Source organism: Nothobranchius furzeri, chromosome 5 (genome assembly GCF_043380555.1).
Source record: "Nothobranchius furzeri strain GRZ-AD chromosome 5, NfurGRZ-RIMD1, whole genome shotgun sequence".
In the NCBI taxonomy this organism is placed as follows: Eukaryota; Metazoa; Chordata; class Actinopteri; order Cyprinodontiformes; family Nothobranchiidae; genus Nothobranchius; species Nothobranchius furzeri.
The window spans coordinates 253876-276850 of NC_091745.1; the positions used below are offsets into that span (position 1 = coordinate 253876).

Sequence of the window (22975 nt, forward strand, 5' to 3'; positions counted from 1 at the left end):
CATTCCTCAATCCCATTGAGGAATTGTTTTCTGCATGGAGACGGAAGGTGTATGACCGACAGCCACAAACCGGTATACCTCTTCTCCAAGCTATGAAGGACGCATGTGGAGATATAGAAGCTGATTCTTTTCATGGCTGGAATCGCCATGCTAGGAGATATTTCCCCCGCTGCTTGGCCAGGGACAACATTGCTTGTGATGTGGATGAGGTGCTGTGGCCAGACCGCAACAGAAGAGAGGATGCAGCATAGTTTTATTGTTTTACTGGAACTATACAGTAAATTTCTGTTGGATGTAGTTTATGTGTGCAACTTTGTGTTGGTTGGGAATGGGATGAACATTGTGTACAATGTTTTGTGGGAAAAATAAAATAATTTCTACCATGTATTTGTGTGTTCAGAGTGTAAAAACAATATTCTGAAATAACAACACATGCATGTATTTACTGTCTGTAGTGGGTGTAACACTGAACCAAAAAGGCTTTAGTCCTTATGATGAATGGAGAAGAAGTGTTTTCCATTCATCATAGTGTTTAACATTGAGCACATGAGTGTTCTGCTGGTTCTTATAAATGTCTATTCATATGATGGTTTGTGTGTCATTTGACAACAAAATCACATTTTGAGGAGAAAGTACATTGTTTTGAATGTGAAGTTTAATTTTGCAGGTTAAGTGAGGGGTTTTGCCCATTGTGTGTGTATTTTCTGGATTTGTGTGTAGAGTTCTGAAAATATGGGGCATGCTTTCAGAAAATGTGTGTAAACAATTGAGGAAAAACTGTAATACACCCCCCCACAAAAAGTACATCCCCCTCAGAGTCGTCAGGAGTGCAAACTAGATATATTAAACCTAAAATGTTTTTTTGAACCAGGCTGTAAACATGTTTATTTTTGTTGTAAAATTGGCAGCGGATGAGGGTGTAACTGCAATTTTAGCCACTCCTTCTGAGCTAAAATGGCCCCTTGGTTACAATTCACCTTCGGTCTTCTAGCTCTTGTTTTTAGCTGTCCTTCCCATAATTCGTCCCCACCACTAGTTTAATGCTGTTTTATTTACTGTTTGTTGTTTATTTACTGTTTGTTTTTGTCTGTGAAACACATTGTGACTTGTGTCTGTGAAAAGTGCTACATCAATAAACTTCTTCAAATCGGTGCAAATGATCATGCCAGGTAGTTACTCGAACTGAGGGGTCGGCAACCTTTATTCATCAAAGAGCCATTATTACCCGTTTCCCACAGTGAAGAAAATACTGGGAACCACAGCAGCCGCAGCATTGTGGGTGTGCCTACCGGGCCTGAGCAGGTGTCGCTTTTTGGTGCGACACATGTCTCCTTTTAAAACATGTTCAGAACAGAAATCTAGGCTCTGTCTTATCGGATTGTTGTAATTAAACTTTGTACAGAACGAAACTTTACATTAACATATGTTGAAAAGGTAGCTCACAAAACACTTCTTCTCCATTCATCATAATGACTTAAGACTTTTTGGTTCAGTGTTACACTTACTACTGACAGTATATACATACATGTGTTGTAAAATATTTCAGAATATTGTTTTTACACTCTGAACACACAAATACATGGAGTGGTCACTATTGTGAAGCACAATCATCATGGTTACAATATTTAAATATGTATACTTTACTGTACACAGTGTTGAGTGTATGCATCAATAGTGGGACTCACTTGCACATACTTACAGTATATCGCAATTCTTTGACTCTTTCTGAGTTGCGTTCAAATCGCACCCTGTAGACCTGCTTGATCCTGAGATGATGTCTGCACAAGACATTGTCCACTATTGATAAGCTGACCCTATCAATATTTTGAAACATGTCGTTGTTTTCAATTATTTTTATTTGTATTTGCCATAATGTTATGACATTGTTTTCTAGGACCATGTTCATGATTTCAGTTTCCTGTTCAGGAGACAGAAGACGTTTCCGACCTCCTCATTTTGGTAATCTTTCAGTTCTGCCAAACAAATAGTAAAATACTGTGAATACAAAGTAGGTATACATTTCCTAAATACTGGAAACATACTTTACAGTATTTTTACTGTCCAACAAAACAGTTCACAGGCAATACTACTACTGTACTCATTGAATACTGATTGTATTGATATGCAATACTGCAGTTTTCTAGGGAAAGAAGATTTTTTACCTATTCTCATTTCGGAAAGTCTGGATGATGGATGCTACAGTGTACCTGCTCAAATTTGGCTGTACTTGTTGCCCAGCCTCAGACCATGATTGACCACATGATCAACCAAAGTGGCTCAAATCTCATCAGAGATTACGGTCCTTGGTCTTCCTTGTTCTCATCCTCTCTGTCCTCCTCCACTTACTCTCACTCCTCTGGCTCTCCCTCTGTTTCCAATGTCGGCATCCGTTGCTGCAAAACAGAAGAGCTCACCTGTTGCCCTTATATGCTAAAGCTCTGATTGCTGATTGTAAAACTGTGTGATGGGTGTTTGCCCTTGTGATGAGTCAGTGTGCATATTTGAATAGCAGTGTGTTCCTTGTGAAAACAAGATATTTTCTGCATGAAAATTGTGCCAACAGCAGAGAATTGTGTGTAGTGTTTTGAAAAAAGTGTGTTTTAGATTTGCAATTTGAGAGCAAAACAGGAATTGTGCATGTAGTTTAGCAGAATTGGTTAAGGGGGTTGGTGAGTTGGTTACATGTTGTAGTCATTTTTTCCTCAAGTACCAGAAAAATGAATAAACAATTGAGAAAAACTGTAATATCACGAGGGGCTAGAAGTGCTGAGTTAGCATCTAAATATTATCTTGAATTTAGCATCCATGCTCCACGTGTGACTTCTACAAATCTAATTCTGGCAGGCTTGAATGTTTAAGACTCACTTTTAATATAGATTTAGAAACATCAAACCAATAATCAGAAGGAACAAATGTCAGACTGATGAGAACATCGATTTATTTGTGTTTTCATTGTAATTAATCTTAAATCAGTCTTGTGGTGGAAAGATGTGTCTCAATGGTCTAATACAGACAAAGGAGTTCTGTTGGGAGCAGTCTTCATCGTTGACATAATCTTGTCCTTAGAAAGAAAAAAGAGACAATCAAGTCAGAAATCTGATCTTTGTTTCTTGATGAAAGTAGAAACAACAAAACAAACTGTTACCAATGTGGGATCATGTGACTTCATCTGCTACAAATAGCGTTTATTTCCTGTTTTTAGCTCTGATATTAACAGCTGATCTAAACTAATCCTAACCAGCAGTCTAATAAACAGGTCATCTCGTACCAAACAGGTTCATGTCCATGCAGTGCTCGTTTCCACCTTGGTTGTTGGGTTCACCTGGACCCCAGGAGTCAAAAGTAAACGGTGTTCCATCGGTCCACCTCCACATATGAACCTGTAAGAAAGTGATTCAGAGTCAAGTTTACTTCTTAGTTTTTATGTGTAGATAAATGTTTGTGGAGCAGCAGCTCACTCAGATGTGTTCAATATTAACTCAGATAAATCTTTTTACAAAAACCAGCAGCAAATTCTTAACCATCAGTACCTGTGATCAATATAATACACTTGACTAAACTCACCCTGCCTGCATTGGTGCCTCCAACCCAAGACTTTTGGTTTGTTCCTGCTCCTTTGAAGATCAGCTCCCTGATGAAGTTGTACTGATCTGTGTCTTGGATGGAGGTCAGGTGTCCACCATGTCTTTTGCAGAACGTCTGAAAGATGAAATAAGACACCTGGCTGAGCTAGATAGTTCTGATGGGAACCTCCATTTTAATTTTCTGAATTCTAAATAAAAAGAAAGTTAAGCTGTAAACTAAAAAATCTACATCAGAGCATCACACTAATACAACTGTTCTGTCAGCTGTACCTCAGCATCGGCCCATTCCAGTTGTTGGTTCTGGAACTGGTAACAGTGGCCACCATACTGAGTCCAGCCAAAAGGACAAAATCGGCAGAAGAATGGAGGACAAACTACACAAACAGGAAGGAAAGACTGTTAGTGTCACCAATTTCATGGACGCCCAATAGAAAGTTATTCATGATGCATTAATCTCAAAAGCTGCTGCTAGAACATAAGAGAAAGAACTACGTATTCCCTTACTTACATGGTGGTGCCGCTTCACAATATATCTGTGGAGGTAAAAGTACAAAGATTAAAAACTTTTTCAGCAGCTTATACCTGAGGTTGTTGGGACAGCAGCCTAAGAAGAGGCCCACACTTCCCTCTCCTCAGCTACAGTGGTGTGAAAAACTATTTGCCCCCCTCCTGATTTCTTATTCTTTTGCATGTTTGTTACACAAAATGTTTCTGATCATCAAACACATTTAACCGTTAGTCAAAGATAATGCAAGTAAACACAAAATGCAGTTTTAAAATGATGGTTTTTATTATTTAGGGAGCGAACAAAATCCAAACCTACATTGCCCTGTGTGAAAACGTAATTGCCCCCCCCCCCCCCCCCCCAACTGTGGTGTTTCACACCTGAGTTCAACGTCTGTAGCCACCCCCAAGCCTGATTACTGTCACACCTGTTTCAATCAAGAAATTACTTAAATATGAGCTGTCTGACACAGAGAAGTAGACCAAAAGCACCTCAAAAGCTAGACATCATGCCAAGATCCAAAGAAATTCAAGAACAAAAGAGAACAAAAGTAATTGAGATCAATCAGTCTGGTAAAGGTTATAAAGCCATTTCTAAAGCTTTGGGACTCCAGCGAACCACAGTGAGAGCCATGATCCACAAATGGCAACAACATGGAACAGTGGTGAACCTTCCCAGGAGTGGGCGGCCGACCAAATTTACCCCAAGAGCTCAGAGACAACTCATCCGAGAGGTCACAAAAGACCCCAGGACAACTTCTAAAGAACTGCAGGCCTCACTTGCCTCAGTTAAGGTCAAAGTTCACGACTCCACCATAAGTAAGAGACTGGGCAAAAATGGACAGCATGGCAGATTTCCAGGACGCAAACCACTGTTAAGCAAGAAGAACATCAGGGGAAGTTATCGCAAACGCTTGATTGCAGTTATTGCTGCTAAGGGAGGCCCAACCAGTTAAGGTTCAGGGGGCAATTACTTTTTCACACAGGGCAATGTAGGTCTGGATTTAGTTCTCTCCCTAAATAATAAAAACCATCATTTCAAAACTGCATTTTGTGTTTACTTGTGTTATCTTTGACTAATGGTTAAATGTGTTTGATGATCAGAAACATTTTGTGTGGCAAACATGCAACAGAATAAGGAATAAGGAAATCAGGAAGGGGGCAAATAGTTTTTCACACCACTGTAGTTGGGCCAGCTTCTCCAGGGGAATCCCAAGGTGTTCCCTGGCCAGCCAAGAGACTGTTTCTCCAGTGTGTGGGTCTTCCCTTGGGTCTCCTCCCACTTGGACGTACCCAGAAATTCTCACCCGGGAGGCATCCTGACTAGATGCCCGAGCCACCTCAACTGGCTCCTCTCTTGTCTACTTATTCTCTTACTTGACCCTTTGTCTGCTGGTGTTTCAAGCCTACCCTCCAGCCATTCACACACACTCACCTGTCTGTCCCATCCTCTCTGATGAAACTACCAAACACACCTGTTTCTGTCAAAGATAATGTTGCATCCAGCTTTTGTACAAGCTAATCAAAGTTAATAAAGACCTTGACTCGTGAGGAAGATTGTCTCTGTGCATTCAATTATTAGTTATATTTTGGTTTATTTTATACACATTTCATTGGTTTAATGTGTGTTTCTCATCAGGTCATAATGAGAAAATAAATCCAACAAAAGTCACAGTAATGTTGATTTATTTAATTAAAAAATAACTTCTGCAAACTTACATTTCCTCCGATCCCAAGGAGCAACAGGAAGAGAAGACCTGACGCCATCTGAGTGAAATGTGTTATTTTAGTGTTCAGGAAGGAAATCCACACTAACATACTATTATAAAACATCTGGCATGGAAATCTATCACTGCCAATAACAGCAGATAAAAGTCAGGTTTTACCTTGTTGTGATGAATCCAAGCAGCAGCAGCAATCGCTGGATGAAGGATGCCTTCCTGAACTAAATACAGAGTTTATATACCTTTGCTCCACCTGGTGGACCTGTCAGTCACTGATGACAGCTGATTAGATAAAGACTAACACCGTGGGGCAAACACACCCGACCATAACCTAAAAAGTGCCAGTTAGTACTGGGACTGGTCAGGGTGGGTCAGGAGCAGCGACCACATCTGAAGCTGTTTAACATATCTGACTTCACCATCTGACTCTTGGTGTCTCCAACCCAGCACGTTGGTGCTGATGGACCATGTTGGAGAGAAAAGCCTGCTGGGGTTTTCTGAGAAAATGTTTAGTTCAGCCAGTTAAAATTTTCTGTCATGAAAAAAAAATCACTTTTTTACAACATGAACTGAAGAGCTGTGATATAAATCCACAGATTTGAATTTTTTTCGTGAGCTTGAGTCAGTACGGCCAAAGCTACGTTTCACCAGGGATGTGGTAACACCAACTCCATCTGGTCTGGTATGTGGCAAAAAGATCTCCAACCGTGCAATGCTCCGAAGTAAGCTTAACACCGTCTCCAAACGAAACATCTGACAGAGTCAAATAAACACATGGACTGTTTTATTTGCTTGCATTAGAGCACAGAAAAGCAGACAGGTTTTAGGAGAAAAAACACAAAGGTGAATCAGCGAGCCTTCGAAACAAATGAGAGGACCAATTTCACAAAGTTTCTTGCAAGTGATGATTGTTGTGACATGCTGACATACCTGGCAGACATATCAGAATGCATCAGATACATCAAAATGAACCAAACACACTAATGCAAGATTGCAATGAAAACTAGCTGACTAGCACTAATAAACTGTGAAGCTCTGGCAACAGCATGTGGAATGGGCCAACTGTGACACGTTCCCGATCACCATGACATGGAAAGATGTCACCAGTCCAGCTCTGCTCTGTGAGACAAAAGGTAAACATTTAAAATCTCTGGATTAAAAACTTTCTTTTGATTTTCCTTCAGTCTTTACAGAATCCGTTGAATGGATTAGAGACCCTTAAAGCTCAGCATCTACAGTATTGTTGTGAAGGACATGTCTTTACAAGATCAAGAAGAACCAACTGAACTGAGAATAGGTTGTGGTTTAAGCTAAATGTTGCTGACCTACATTTGGACAGCTTCTGGTTGACTTCTGCAAACGACTTCTCCATTCTGTCAGTTAAAAATTTTAACATTACTCCTGTTTGCCACAACAAACGAGTAAGCTGAGCTCTTTAACCATGACAGCTTTAATTCCTACCAGGATATCAGCTTTGAGATCATCTTAAAATCAGAAGGGTTTTATTGCCATATGTGTGACAATCACAACACTAGGAAATTGCTGCAGTATTTGGTGTAAAAAGAAAGATAAAAAATGGCCCAGGTTTCACACTAAGTTAATGCAAATTAATTGGAAAACCATATTATCATTATTTAACTAACAAGTGCAATTTAATGAAGTATTTTTTTTGTGGTTTGTTTATTGTTGGATTCTTTCAAATGTAAAAAAGTTTTCATGGCTTAAAATAGGTGGAAAAACTCTGGTCTATGGAACCAAAGCTGTTGAAAAAGTCAGGTTAGGTTGATCCAAAATAAATTGTGGATTATTCTTCCAGCACATGGTTAGTTTTACTTTGACTTCATAATTTAAAACTCTTTTTTTCTGTCTTGCAGATAGCATTACTTATCTTAGGTCCTATAACATTAGGTGTGACGACCTCTCTTTTGTTTCCAGTAATCTGATGTTTTCCTTCTAGGAGTCAAAGATCAAAGTGTTCAGAGCAATGACCAAAGTGGAAACCATATCTCCTAGTTGTTATTTAAAATATGTCACTTTAGTTTGTTGTCTCTGTCCGTTCAGCAGGTTTCTACTGTGCTGTTTTTTTTTTATAATTAAAAGACAAAAGCATTTGTTTTGGTCATCTCCATGAAGTAAACACCTGAGTGAAAGGAACATTCAGTGCATAAATTATGGATGAAGCATGAAAATGACAAGGATATTTTGACAAATGTTCTGATTACATATAATTAATTCCAGAAATAAAATGTGTTTTTCTCCTTTATCCTGGTTTTACAAATACTTAAAAATATGTGTTCAGTGTTCAATAGTTCTATTTATATACGATGAACATGCAAAGGTATTTGTGCACAAAATATGTGATAACTTAAAGTGAATGCGTTATTGGTTCTTTATTAAAACACGGAAAAGGTTTCTTTGTTACCTTGCTGCTGACAGTTTCGTATGCGGCTGCGAACAACACAAGGATCATAAGCACCGAACAACAGAAATACAACTGTGACAGTGTGAGCGTCCTGTCACAATGTCCCGATTGATCATGCGCCCTGGCTACTTGGCCAAGGGGATGTCCCTTTGGCTGACTGGTTAGAGCGTATGACTCTCACCCGGGAGTCTGGGGATCGAATCCCGCCCGGGCCCTCGTTTCTCCACCTTTCCACACAAAGGATGGATAAAGGAAGCCATAGAGATAAGGAGACATGGATGTGGGACTATGAACAGAGACGATGGAGTTTACACATTCGATCGCGCATGGGACTGCATCATCGGAGAGGGGGGAGTGGGCAGCAGAGGGTGACAACGTCCTCTGCTGCTCGCGGATAAATGGAGTAGGAAGTGACACCACCATCAGCATCAGCTTTGAGGTAGTTCGCAGCTGCAAACGAAACTGTCAGCAGCAAGGTAAAAAAGAATCCTTTTCTGTGTTTTAAAAAAGAACCAACAATTCAGTTAGAAAAGCAACACAGTTAGAACATACCAAAGAAACTTAAAAGTGAATGTTGCGTTTTTGACCCGTTCCACAATAGTGAATTTCAACTCAACCGCATCTGTGATGTTTGCACGCCCTCTCCTGTCATTAAATGGTAAAAATGGTAAATGGCCTGTATTTGATATAGCACCTTCTAGAGTCCTGGAACGCCCCAAGGCGCTTTACAACACAATCAGTCATTCACCCATTCACACACACATTCACACACTGGTGGGGATGAGCTACATTGTAGCCACAGCTGCCCTTTGGCGCACTGACAGAGGCGAGGCTGCGAGCACTGGCGCCACCGGTCCCTCCGACCACCACCAGCAGGCAACATGGGTTAAGTGTCTTGCCCAAGGACACAACGACAGACTGAGCGGGGCTCGAACCTGTAACCTTCCGATTACGGGGTGAGCACTTAACTCCTGTGCCACCCATTAATGCAGGTAACTAATAAACTAACACTGCCTAACATATTAGCTTCATTTGCTTCATATACACACCTCCACAGTAGCAGACTCCAGAAACATATGTCACGGCTTGGGGTAATTTCTTGACCCACGACATGCAGAATCAAGAGGCGGAAAACCAACGTAAGTTAAATAATAATTAATTTTAACTGGAAAATAAAAGCGCCGCTTGAAGGGAGCAGGAATATCCTAGGGTATCTAGGAGGACAAGGGAAAGTCAGAATCAAGGGGAGAACAATAGGTGATGGACAGAGGTGTTTGCTTACGTGACCAGAAGAGAGGTTAAGGTGAGGCGAGAGGCTAGGCCAGGTAGGTCCTGGTTGGCATGGTATTCAGTGGGGGGTTCAGGCATGAATCCAGATTCGTGGTTTGGGGAGGACTAGGAGGTCAAGGGGTGCCAGTTGGACTGTGGAGAGCAGCTGGACAGGAGGAGGAGGGCGAACGTGAGCAGGGAAGGAGTCCAGGAAGTACTGCTTGGAGTGAAGGTTGTGGTGGTAACCTGAGAGATTGAGAGTGAGGAGATCCAGGTAAAAAGGGGGCTAGGTCACAATAATAAAATCTTAATCTTCTTGGTCGTGGTACAGTCTAGGTCTTAGCGGGAAGATCTGGGTCCAAGCAGAAATCATAACATGAAGTGTTGAGCTTGGAAACAATCTTAATCATGAAATATTCTTGACTTAGCCTAAGCATGATGCGAACTACCCAGTGTGAGTTATCATCTGGCGCTGAGTTGTGTGTGCCAGTTCCTTAAATCCTCCTAGTGGCTGATTGAAGATCCAGGTCACCTGGACCCGCTCTCCAGATAGGCCCACCTGCAGGGTAACAAATTTAGAGAAAAAGTGGATCAGGGAACAGGAATAACACAAAGACCGTGACAGTACCCCCCTCTCAACAGACACCACCTGGTGGCCTATCAGAACCAGGAACAGAGGTCCAGCTGGCTTCGAAGTCACTGATCAGGAAGGGGTAATTTATAAAAGAGTGGGGTACCAATGACCACTCCTAAGGGCCTTAACCCTCCCAGTCCACCAGGTAGTGGTAGCCACGGCCGTGGGGGCATACATCAACCAGGCGATTAACCCGGTAGACAAGCCCACCACCGACAGGCCGGATGGGAGGAGGGGAAGCAGGAGGCGGGTAACGTGGACTCATGGACACGGGCTTGAGCAGTGAGACATGAAAGACCGGGTGCATCTTCGTAGAGGCAGGCAGGGTGAGGCGGACTGTGGAGGAGCTAAAGAAATCAGTGATCCAGAAGGGACCAATAAACCGAGGCGATAACTTCTTGCATGAGTTCTTGAGGCGGATGTGCTGGGTAGAACCGGGTACATAGGGAGGAGCAGGGTGCCACTGGCGGTAAGCCAGGCATCGGTTGTGCTCAGCCGTCCTCTGAAGAGCCGCCAAGGTAAAGGTCCAAGTGTGCCTAGCCCAACGCATAAACTGTGGAACAGAGGTAGTGACAGTATTGTCCAGGGGGAAAAGAGGAGGCAGAAATCCAAGGGATTCTTCGAAAGGAGAAAGACCCGTGGAGGAGAAGGTGTGGGCATTGTGGAAATATTCGATCCAGGCCAGCTGGGTTCTCCAGGTTGAGGGCATGGACAAACACACATCGAAGTACTGCCTCCAGTTCCTGGTTTAGTCTTTCACAGTGTGCATTTGTTTGTGGGTAGAAACCAGAGGAAAGGGCGACATGGGCCCCCAGATTGAAGGCAAATTCCTTCCACACTCTGGAGACAAACTGGGGGCCACGATATGACAGAATCTCTGTGGGAGCTCCATGGAGGCAAAATACATGTTTGACGAGGAGTGTGGCCGTGTCCACCGAGAAAGGGAGGGTCTTGAGAAGAATCAGGTGACAGGCCTTGGAAAAATGGTCAATGACTGTGAGGATGACCTAAAACCCATGAGATGGAGGGAGACCAGTAACGAAGTCCAGGGCAATGTGAGACCAGGGCCGTGAAGGTATGGGAAGTGGGTGGAGAAGACCATAGGGGGACTGGTTGCTGCTTTTATTGCTTGAGCAGGTATGACAAGCATTTACATACCTCTTGACATCCATGTCAAGGAAAGGCCACCAGAAGAACCACCGGATAAGCTGATAGTTCTCCCCACTCCCGGGTGCATTGACAACTTGGCAGTATGAGCCCATTGAATGATCGGACCCTTTGCCCTGATGGGAACAAAGAGCCCGTTAGGTGGTCCGTTACCGGGATCGGGCTCTGTCCTCTGGTTCTCCAGAACCTTGTTCTTGATGTCCCAGAACCCAGAAAGAATGCTGTGGGATGGTGGTCCGGGGCATATTGACGTGACAGGGCAAACAGCTTGACATTCTTAGTACCAGGCTTGAAAGAAATCATTAAGTTGCAACAAGAAAAAACATAGACCAACGTATTTGCTTAGGGTTAAGAATCTTGGCTTCCTTGAGGTAAGCAAGGTTTTTATGATCAGTCCAGACTATGATGGGATGAGTGACTCCCTCCAGCCTGTGCCTCCAAGGAATGGAGGCACTGGCTGGAGGGCTTGATGGCCAATAGCTCCAGATCACCAACATCATAGTTTTGCTTGGCTGGGGACAAGCGTAGACAAAAGATGGCACAGGGATGGAGTCTCTGGTTAGAGGGAGAAATCTGGGACAAGCTAGCCCCTACTCCTGACTCTGAGGCATCCACTTCCAATGTGAACAGCTGTAGGGGGTTAGGGCGAGTGAGGATGGGTGCCTGGGTGTGAAATTGGTTTTTAATTCCTGGAAGGCTTTTTCTGACTCTAGTGTCCAAAGAAATGGCTGCTTGATGGAGGTGAGCTGTGTGAGGGGAGCTGCTGTTTAGCTGTAATTATGGATGAAGCGGCGATAGAAGTTTGTAAATCCAAGAAACCGCTGTAAATGCTTGCGTGACGTTGGGGTGGGCCAATGGAGCACTGCCTGGACCTTGTCTGGATCCACCTTCAGCCGCAAGCTTTCTAGAAAAAATCCAAGAAACTTGACTGTTTTCACATGAAATTCACATTTCTCTGCCTTGCCATGTAGCGGGTTCTCCAGGAGACGCTGGAGAACCGCTCAGACATGGTTGCAATGCTCCTCGAGGGACTTGGAAAAAAATTAAAATATTGTCCAAGTAAACTGTCACAAAAGTGTTCAAAACATCATTCAAAACTGCTTTAACCAGCAACTGGAAGACCGCAGGGGCATTAGTAAGACCAACAGGCATCAGTAGGTATTCAAAATGCCCCAAAGGTGTTTTAAAAGCAGTCTTCAACTGGTCGCCTTCCTGGATTCTAACCAAATGATAGGCACTATGATGATACAATTTGGTAAAAATGGTAGAATCCTGTGCTGGTTCAAAGGTAGAGGAAAGGAGGGGCAGAGGGTACTTGTTCTTTATTGTAATTTGGGTCAGTCCTCTGTTATCAATGCAGGGGCGTAACATTCCTTATTTTTTGGAACCGAAGAAAAACCCTGCTCAAGGGGGGATGTGGAGGGTCTAATGATGCTTGTGACTAGGGACTCAGATATGTATCTGTCCATACATTCTCTCTCTGGCCTGGGCAGATCATATAGACGGCCAGAGGGGAGAGTGTAATCAGGAAGTTAATCTATGCCACAATCATGGGTCTATGCGGTGGTAGGAAAGCTGCACGGTCCTTAGAAAACACCAGATGCAAGTTATGATATTCCCTGGGTACAGTAGTCAAATCGAGTGGAGCAGATGACTTTACAACAGGAGTTCGGGCCGTGAGGACAGCTGACTGTAAACACTGTGATAAGTAAAATGGACTCCAGGACTCTATGTGACCAGTTTTCCAGTTAACGTGGGGGTTATGTACAGACAACCAGGAGAGTCCCAGTACTACAGGAGCCCGGAAGGAATGGAAGACAAGAAACGACATTACCTCCAAGTGATTACCGTAAACCATGAACTTCACCAGGACAGTTTGATGCGTGATGGGATTCAGGGGACTGCCGTCAAGAGAGGAGACCTGGAGGGGCGTAGCCAGGAGCGTCACGGGAATCCTGAATTTCTCCACCAGCACCTGGTCCAACAAACTTTAATCACAGTCTAAATCTAACAATGAAGAAGAAGCCAAAGAGTGATTGTTCCAGACTAGGGTACATGACAGTAAACATCGAGGATCAGAGTCTTTGACTGAGCCGCCCACCAGTAACCTCGGACCTACTGGCGGGTGGGGAAGTTTAACCAACTTGGGCAGTTGGGGATGAGATGGCCAGGGAGGCCACAAGACAGGCCCCCTCTTAGGTGTTGTTCTCTCTCTTCTGATGATAACTGTGTCCAACCGAGCTGTGTGGGCTTGTCGGGAGAAGGTGGTGGATCTAGGAGACGGGTTCAAAAGCCTGAGGAGGGACGAGGGGTGTCCAGTAGCCTGGGGTAGGAGCCAAGAGACTGCCCCTGCTGCGGTCACACAGCCTCTTGTCGATGCGGATGGCCAGGGCTATGAGTGCATCGAGGTCTGTGGGTTCCTGGCAAAAGGCCAATTGATCCTTGATCTGGTCGTTAAGTGCCTCCTTTAATCATATTTATGCCTCCCAAAAAGCCATATAACTGCACAAAACATCCAGCAACACCCCAGTTGTTGTGCAGAGTTGTGTTTCTGTGCAGCATAGGAGTTACCTTAAACCACAGGTGTCAAACTCCAGTCCTCGGGGGCCGCTATCCCACATGTTTTAGTGTTTTTCCTTTTTCAGCACAACTGATTTCAATCAACAGGCTTCTGGAGAGCTTGATGAGCTGCTGCACAGGTGAATCAACAGTGTTGGACCAGGGAAACAACAAAAAGATGCAGGATACTGTCCCTGGAGGACTGGAGTTGGACACCCCTGCCTTACACTGTTTACTGATCAACTCATACTATTTTGTCATGAGTAAAAATCACAACAACCCTTTGGACAAAGTTGCACCTGCCTGCATGAAGCCACGCAGGTGAAGGGCTGAGCCTTGGCTAAATTCTGTGACAATGGCTCTCAGGCGGGGGTCCAAGAGGGCAGAGGAGGAAGGACAGGTTACAGGTGTCACAGGAAATCTTAAAACAATGCTGGCCAGACTACCAGAAAGGAGGGAAATTAGCAAAGTTTCCTTACTGATAGCATTGCATTCAATCCTCGGAACCCTCGCATCCTGTTCAAAACCATTGATTCTTTGTCGTCTATGTTTGATTCCAGAGTCCCTGAGCCTTCTGTCATTAAAATTCATTACATGTAATGACTTTCTCCACTTCTTTGTGGGCAGAGTAGCAGACACAAGAGCCGGGATTAAACCCCCGGCTTTTGTTTCATCAGTTGTATTACCTCCGGTTGACAAGTTTGAGTCTCTTCAGCAAATAAGTCTCTCTGAGTTGGAGGATGTGGTCTGCAGAATATTGCTATTGGGCTCTCCTGTGGACATCTTGCCTTCTAGGCTATGTACGGAGGCCTTTTCCACACTGAGCCCCTCTGTTTTGGCTTTTATCAATAGTAGCCTGCAGGCGAGTGTAGTATCATTCTCTTTCAAGCATGCAGTGGTGTTACCTTTGTTGAAAAAAATCAGGCCTCAATTTGTCAGACTTGGCTAATTTTAGGCCTGTGTCACAACTTCCTTTCCTAAAGTGCTTGAGAAGTGTGTGTACCAGCAGCTGATGGTATCTTTGGAAGAGCATGGGTGTCTGGAGATGTTCCAGTCTGGTTTTAAAGTTGGGCACAGCACTGAATCAGCTCTCTTAAAGATTTAAAATGATGTGTTCTTAGACAATGACTCAGCAGATTCTGTGATTCTGCTACTATAAGATCTCTCAGCTGATTTCAATACTGTGGACTACATTATATTGCTATCTCAGCTCGAGAAGTAGGTGGGGATAGTTGGACGTGCCCTGGAGTGGGTTAGATCCTATCTCTCAGGGAGAAGCTTCTGCGTGAAGTTGGGTGACTTTTCTTCTTCCAGTGCCAGCCTCTCCTGAGGGGACCTCAGGGGTCTGTTCTGGTTCCTTTGCTGTTTTCCCTCTATCTGGGGCCCCTTGGTTTGATTCTTTGGAAGCACAAGGTCAATTTCCCTCCGATTGCTGATGATTGTCAACTGCAGCATGAAATCTACTGCTCTACACTAACAACTCAGATGAGGTGGATGTTAGTGACCTACTTCCAGAGTAGCGACTAGCATCTGGGGGAGGAGAAATGCCCAATGACACACTTGGGCTACTTTGTCCCATTTGCAGGCTTCATAAAAATAGGAAAATTGAAGCTGAGGAAGGGAAATGCATGAATGCAGCCAAAGGGGTTTTTTCACGAGGAAATGACATCACATAGTAAAAAAGTTTACTTTTCATGATATGGAACGTTAAAAAAAGTGAAATAACATTTTGAATATCAAGAGGGGCAAGAAGTGCTGAGTTAGCATCTAAATATTATCTTGAATTTAGCATCCATGCTCCACATGTGACTTCTACAAATCTAATTCTGGCAGGCTTGAATGTTTAAGACTCACTTTTAATATAGATTTAGAAACATCAAACCAATAATCAGAAGGAACAAATGTCAGACTGATGAGAACATCAATTTATTTGTGTTTTCATTGTAATTCATTTTAAATCAGTCTTGTGGTTCAAAGATGTATTTCGATGGTCTAATACAGACAAAGGAGTTCTGTTGGGAGCAGTCTTCATCGTTGACATAATCTTGTCCTTAGAAAGAAAAAAGAGACAATCAAGTCAGAAATCTGATCTTTGTTTCTTGATAAAAGTAGAAACAAGAAAAAAAAACTGTTACCAATGTGGGATCATGTGACTTCATCTGCTACAAATAGCATTCATCTCCTGTTTTTAGCTCTGATATTAACAGCTGATCTAAACTAATCCTAACCAGCAGTCTAATAAACAGGTCATCTCGTACCAAACAGGTTCATGTCCATGCAGTGCTCGTTTCCACCTTGGTTGTTGGGTTCACCTGGACCCCAGGAGTCAAAAGTAAACGGTGTTCCATCGGTCCACCTCCACATATGAACCTGTAAGAAAGTGATTCAGAGTCAAGTTTACTTCTTAGTTTTTATGTGTAGATAAATGTTTTTGGAGCAGCAGCTCACTCAGATGTGTTCAATATTAACTCAGATAAATCTTTTTACAAAAACCAGCAGCAAGTTTTTAACCATCAGTGCCTGTGATCAATATAATACACTTGACTAAACTCACCCAGCCTGCATTGGTGCCTCCAACCCAAGACTTTTGGTTTGTTCCTGCTCCTTTGAAGATCAGCTCCCTGATGAAGTTGTACTGATCTGTGTCTTGGATGGAGGTCAGGTGTCCACCATGTCTTTTGCAGAATGTCTGAAAGATGAAATAAGACACCCAGCTGAGCTAGATAGTTCTGATGGGAACCTCCTTTTTAATTTTCTGAATTGTAAATAAAAAGGAGATTAAGGCTTTTAAACTAAAAATCTACATCAGAGCATCACACTAATACAACTGTTCTATCAGCTGTACCTCAGCTTTGGCCCATTCCAGTTGTTGGTTCTGGAACTGGTAACAGTTGTTGTCATACTTAGTCCACCCAGGAGGACAACGTCTGCAGAAGAATGGAAGACAAACTACACAAACAGGAAGGAAAGACTGTTAGTGTCACCATTTTCATGGACGGCCAAAAGAGAGTTAATCATGATGCATTAATCTGAAAACCTGCTGCTGGAAAATAAGAAAAAGACCTACTTATTCCCTTACTTACTTGGTGGTGCCGCTTCACAATATATCTGTGGAGGTAAAAGTACAAAGAGTCAAAAACTGGATCATCCATCCATTTTCAGCAGCTTATCCTCAGTCGAGTTGTGGGGACAGCACCCTAAGCAGAGAGGCCCAGACTTCCCTCTCCCCAGCTACTTGGGCCAGCCTCTCCAGGAGAATCCCAAAGTGTTCCCTGGCCAGACAAGAGGCATGGTTTCTACAGCATGTGGGTCTTCCCTTGGGTCTCCTCCCACTTGGACGTGCCCAGAAAACCTCAGCAGGGAGGCGTCCAGGAGACATCCTGACTAGATTCCCAAGCCATCTCAACTGGCTTCTCTTGATGTAGAGGATCAGCGGGTCTACTCTGAGCCTCTGCCGGATGACTAAGCTTCTCACCCTATCTCCAAGGGAGAACCCAGACACCCTGCAAAGAAAACTCATTTTGGCAAGTTGTCTCGTTTTTTACTACCAAAGCTCGAGACCATAGGTGAGGGTAGGAATGTAATTTTCTGCCTAGTAATCTATTACATAATGTGGATTTGGTAGTTAATACTTCAGTAAATAGTTTATTACTGCTTAATAATGCACTAAGTAACGTTCCAACTGATCCATCCTTCTAAGAGGCAGCAAGCCCCTACACTGTGACGCTCTGTCTCCTGGTGTTTCAAGCCTACCCTCCAGCCATTCACACACACTCACCTGTCTGTCCCATCCTCTCTGATGAAACTACCAAACACACCTGTTTCTGTCAAAGATAACATGTTGCATCCAGCTTTTGTACAAGCTAATTAAAGTTAATAAAGACCTTGAGTCATGAGGAAGATTGTCTCTGTGCATTCAATTATTAGTTATATTTTGGTTTATTTTATACACATTTCATTGGTTTAATGTGTGTTTCTCATCAGGTTATAATGAGAAAATAAATCCAACAAAAGTCAGCATAATGTTGATTTATTTAACTAAACAAGAACTTCTGCAAACTTACATTTCCTCCGATCCCGAGGAGCAACAGGAAGAGGAGACCTGACGCCATCTGGGTGAAATGTGTTTTTTTAGTGTTCAGGAAGGAAATCCACACTAACATACTATTATAAAACATCTGACATGGATATCCATCACTACCAATAACAGCAGATAAATAGAAGTCAGGTTTCACCTTGTTGTGATGAATCCAAGCAGGAGCAGCAGTTGCTGGATGAAGGATGCCTTCCTGAACTAAACAAAGAGTTTATATACCTTTGCTCCACCTGCTAGACTTGTCAGTCACTGATGACAGCTGATTAGATAAAGACTAACACTGTGGGGCAAACACACCCAACCCTAACCTAAAGAGTGCCAGTTAGTACTGGGACTGGTCAGGGTGGGTCAGGAGCTGCAAGCACATCTGAAGCAGTTTAACATATCTGACTTCACCATCTGACTCTTTGTGTCTCCAACCCAGCAGGTTGGTGCTGATGGACCATGTTGGAAAGAAAAGCCTGATGGGGTTTTCTAAGAAAATATTTAGTTCAGCCAGTTAAATTTTCTGTCATTAAAACAAATTCACTTAGAGGGACAACATGAACTGAAGAGCTGTGATAAGAATCCACAGAGTTGAACATTTTCCATGAGCTTAGGTCAGTACGGCCTAAGCTACGTTTCACCAGGGATGTGGCAAAAAGCTCAGTAAATAGTTTATAAAATGAATTTAATTTTTTTTCCTAATCTAATAATGTATACATGACAAGATATGATTAATGAGATACGATGTGGTGGATGCAAGGTGTTGTGAGGGAAGCTATATGTTGTAGCAACCGTTCTTTGTATCTGAGAGAAATAGTGAAATCTGGGTGTAAAAGAATTTGTTGTTTGGTTCTAAACTAGAGAGTTGTGTATTAAAAACAGCATCAGACACAATCTGTCGTGCCAAGTCTACGCACCCTTGGTGTGGAGGTTCTCGTTCGTTCCGGGGGTCGATGGTCACTGCCGGTGGAGTGAACTCTGATATCAGGAATAGTTCCAATAAGACCTGTCCAGTCTGACATCCCTCGAGGTGAAGGCCGAAAATTGGAATGCTTATTTGCATCTAAGGCAGATGTTTGCTTGGCTCCTAGAGAGCCAGTTGTCTGGTATCAGCCGCAGCGTTGCAGAGAGGCTTTGACTTAAGGTCAAAGGAGATTGTTTCAATTTAGGCTTCTTTCCCGATTTGGCCGAATCGGTATTCAGCTGGAAACTGAATTAATCGGGAAGTAAATCCTGTTTTATTAAACCACAATGTTATGATTTCTGGCGTATTCTGGCAAATCAGAATTTGACAAGTTTCTGAGTATTTACCGACATCCCTCAGAAAGCCACACCCTCCTTCAGATGCAAGATTCTTAATTCTGTGAATAAAGAATCTTTAAACGTTATGTGAGGTGAACCTTAACCTTAATTTGTATCTTATGAAGATGTGATTGAGTGTAGATAATGATTAACTTGTTAAATCGAACACATAGTGATTTGTGATATAAATGGACCATTGTCAGAACAATATTCATTTCAAATTCATTGATTTAAGCAAAGACTATTCAAACATTTGATTTAAACATCTAGTTCATTCATCTTACATGATTATTTAAGCTTATGAGTTGTCAAAGTCATGGAAACTTCACTTGTTGAGGGTGAAGAATGTTGACATCTGGCATTCATGCAGAGAGTGTAGCACCTTGGGAGAGAATGTTTGTTTGAATGTTTTGTCTTCATGGAATTTCAACACGCGCTGAACAGAACCTTCTGGTTCTGGAAGGCCAAATAGAGAGTGGATTAATGCTGTAGATGAAAGGTCACTATGTTGGGTCAATATATAGGTGAAAATTGACCCTTTTGGACTTTACACTCTCCAACAGTGCAGTGGTCCTAAGTAAACTTAACACCGTCTCCAAACGAAACATCTGACAGAGTCAAATAAACACACGGATTGTTTTGTTTGCTTGCATTAGAGCAAAGAAAAGCAGACAGGTTTTAGGAGAAAAAACACAAAGGTGAATCAGCGAGCCTTCGAAACAAATGAGAGGACCAATTTCACAAAGTTTCTTGCAAGTGATGATTGTTGTGACATGCTGACATACCTGGCAGACATATCAGAATGCATCAGATACATCAAAATGAACCAAACACACTAATGCAAGATTGCAATGAAAACTAGCTGACTAGCACTAATAAAATTTGAAGCTCTGGCAACAGCATGTGGAATGGGCCAACTGTGACACGTTCCCGATCACCACGACATGGAAAGACATCACCAGTCCAGCGCTGCTCTGTGAGACAAAAGGTAAACATTTAAAATCTCTGGATTAAAAACTTTCTTTTGATTTTCCTTCAGTCTTTACAGAATCCGTTGACTGGATTAGAGACCGGCATCTACAGTATTGTTGTGAAGGACATGTCTTTACAAGATCAAGAAGAACCAACTGAACTGAGAATAGGTTGTGGTTTAAGCTAAATGTTGCTGACCTACATTTGGACAGCTTCTGGTTGACTTCTGCAAACGACTTCTCCATTCTGTCAGTTAAAAATTTTAACATTACTCCTGTTTGCCACAACAAACGAGTAAGCTGAGCTCTTTAACCATGACAGCTTTAATTCCTACCAGGATATCAGCTTTGAGATCATCTTAAAATCACAAGGGTTTTATTGCCATATGTGTGACAATCACAACTCTAGGAAATTGCTGCAGTATTTGGTGTAAAAAGAAAGATAAAAAATGGCCCAGGTTTCACACTAAGTTAATGCAAATTAATTGGGAAACCATATTATCATTATTTAACTAACAAGTGCAATTTCATGAAGCTTTTTTTTTTTGGTTGTTTGTTGTTGGATTCTTTCAAATTTAAAAAATATATCATGGCTCAAAATAGGTGGAAACACTCTGGTCTATGGAACTAAAGCTGCTGAAAAAGTCAGGTTAGGTTGATCCAAAATAAATTGTGGATTATTCTTCCAGCACATGGTTAGTTTTACTTTGACTTCATAATTTAAAACTCTTTTTTTCTGTCTTGCAGATAGCATTACTTATCTTAGGTCCTATAACATTAGGTGTGACGACCTCGTCTTTTGTTTCCAGTAATCTGATGTTTTCCTTCTAGGAGTCAAAGGTCAAAGTGTTCAGAGCAATGACCAAAGCAGAAACCATATCTCCTGGTTGTTATTTAAAATATGTCACTTTAGTGTGTTGCCTCTGTTCGTTCAGCAGGTTTCTACTGTGCTGCTTTTATATAATTAAAAGACAAAAGCATTTGTTTTGGTCATCTCCATGAAGTAAACACCTGAGTGAAAGGAACATTCAGTGCATAAATTATGGATGAAGCATGAAAATGACAAGGATATTTTGACAAATGTTCTGATTACATATAATTTATTCCAGAAATAAAGAGGGGCTCCGCTGGGGGATCCCGCAGGGATCGATCCTTGGTCAGGACTTTGGCTGCGATGACATCATGGGGGGATGAAGCTCTCAAAGCAGTTTTCATCGAGGCTTTAAACGACAGGGTTAAGAACCAGCTGGCTCTTTGCCCCGAACCACCAACTCTGGACGGGTTGATCACATTATGCATCTCCATCGATAAGAGACATCGGGAGCTTCTGAAGACATCTTCCAGGGATCTGTCACCACCACCAGCACATCGCCCATCCTATAGGTCTCCTCCTCTGGACTCCTCCGAGGAGCCTTTGCAGGTGGGACGTACCCATCTCACTCCAGAGGAACGCCATCATCGCTATAGTAAGGGGTTGTGCCTTTACTGTGGTAAACCAGGACACATGGTGCAATCCTGCCCTGCGGCGTCAAAAAGGCGTGCCCACCATTAGTTCCGGGAGTTCTGGTGGGCAGTCAGTCAGGTAAAGAAACCTCCCGTTTTCTTATAGACCGTGCATTAACTGTTAACGGTCGTCGCTACCAGACGACTGCTCTTGTGGACTCTGGATGTGAACAGTCATTGGTGGACCCGCAACTGGTGCGGGATTGGGGTCTGTCTGCGGTTCCACTGCTGGAACCGTTAACTGTGTCCTCCCTAGACGGGAGGTCTCTGTCCACCATCACTCTCCGGACCGAACCACTCCAGCTCCAGGTCTCAGGTAACCACACAGAGACGACCTCACTGTGTTTCCCTCTCCGCAGAACCAAGTAGTTCTAGGCCATTCCTGGCTTAGGAAACACAACCCGTGTTTAGACTGGAGGTCTAACCGTGTTAAGATCCTGGAGTCCAGAGTGTCTTCTAACGTGCTTAACCTCTGCTGCAGCTGGATCTAAGGACTCTGAAAAGACTATTAGGGAGTCGCCAGATCTCACCCAGGTACTAAGTGAGTACCATGATTTACAGCAGGTGTTTAGCAGAGATAAAGCAGCCACGTTACCACCTCACCGTCTGTTTGACATTGGTATCGACCTGTTGCCAGGAGCTCCGCTCCCAACCAGCCGCCTCTGCTGTCTGTCCAAGCCGGAACAGGACAGTATGAGACAGTACATCACCGAGGCATTGGCCAATGGCATAATCAGGCCGTCCACCTCACCTCTGGGAGCTGGTTTTTTTCTTCGTGGCCAAAAAAGATGGGTCGCTCCGCCCTTGTATAGACTACAGGAGTTTAAACCAAATAACAGTAAAGGACAAGTACCAGCTTCCTCTGCTTTCGTCTACCTTTGAACCTGTGCAGGATGCCACAGTTTTTACGCGGTTGGATCTCCGCAACGCGTACCATTTGGTCAGGGTTCGCCAACGTGACAAATGGAAGACTGCTTTTAAGACACCTCTGGGGCACTTTGAATATTTAGTGGTGCCCTTTGGTCTCACTAATGCTCCAGCGGTGTTTCAGAGACTTGTGAACTCTGTGTTGGGGGACTACATAAATGACTTTGTGACTGTATATCTTGACGATATTTTGATTTTCTCTAGGCCCATGGCCCAACACAAAAGACACGTTCGGATGGTACTCCAACGGCTGCTGGAGAACAGACTTTTTGTGAAAGCCGAGAAATGTGAATTTCATGTGTCTGTTGTTAAGTTTCTTGGGTTTGTT

At 43.0% G+C, this 22975-nt stretch overlaps 2 protein-coding genes across 2 annotated transcripts; both read right to left on the minus strand.

Annotated features, from left to right (window-relative positions):
• Positions 1-2915: 2915 nt before the first annotated feature.
• Positions 2916-6031, minus strand: LOC107374253 (galactose-specific lectin nattectin-like). Its single transcript, XM_054737328.1, has 7 exons — positions 5975-6031; positions 5808-5855; positions 4093-4117; positions 3855-3958; positions 3565-3699; positions 3269-3380; positions 2916-3061 (listed from the first exon to the last, which is right to left on the minus strand). Exons 2-7 carry the CDS (start codon positions 5853-5855, stop codon positions 2970-2972), a joined length of 516 nt encoding a protein of 171 aa, XP_054593303.1. The 5' UTR covers positions 5975-6031; the 3' UTR covers positions 2916-2969.
• Positions 6032-15767: 9736 nt separating this feature from the next.
• Positions 15768-18161, minus strand: LOC107374252 (galactose-specific lectin nattectin). The gene is made up of 7 exons (XM_054737325.2): positions 18099-18161; positions 17928-17975; positions 16947-16971; positions 16709-16812; positions 16418-16552; positions 16122-16233; positions 15768-15913 (listed from the first exon to the last, which is right to left on the minus strand). The coding sequence occupies exons 2-7, from the start codon at positions 17973-17975 to the stop codon at positions 15822-15824; spliced, it is 516 nt and encodes a 171-aa protein (XP_054593300.1). The 5' UTR covers positions 18099-18161; the 3' UTR covers positions 15768-15821.
• Between the last annotated feature and the right edge of the window lie 4814 nt (positions 18162-22975).

Coding starts and splice junctions, on each gene's coding strand:
- LOC107374253 (XM_054737328.1), bottom strand. CDS start 5,855: ATGGCGTCAGGTCTTCTCTTCCTGTTGCTCCTTGGGATCGGAGGAAAT. Junction 4,118..5,807: donor TCCTTGGGATCGGAGGAAAT/GTAAGTTTGCAG, acceptor TTACCTCCACAG/ATATATTGTGAAGCGGCACC. Junction 3,959..4,092: donor TTGTGAAGCGGCACCACCAT/GTAAGTAAGGGA, acceptor CTGTTTGTGTAG/TTTGTCCTCCATTCTTCTGC.
- LOC107374252 (XM_054737325.2), bottom strand. CDS start 17,975: ATGGCGTCAGGTCTCCTCTTCCTGTTGCTCCTCGGGATCGGAGGAAAT. Junction 16,813..16,946: donor TTGTGAAGCGGCACCACCAA/GTAAGTAAGGGA, acceptor CTGTTTGTGTAG/TTTGTCTTCCATTCTTCTGC. Junction 15,914..16,121: donor CATGGACATGAACCTGTTTG/GTACGAGATGAC, acceptor TTTCTTTCTAAG/GACAAGATTATGTCAACGAT.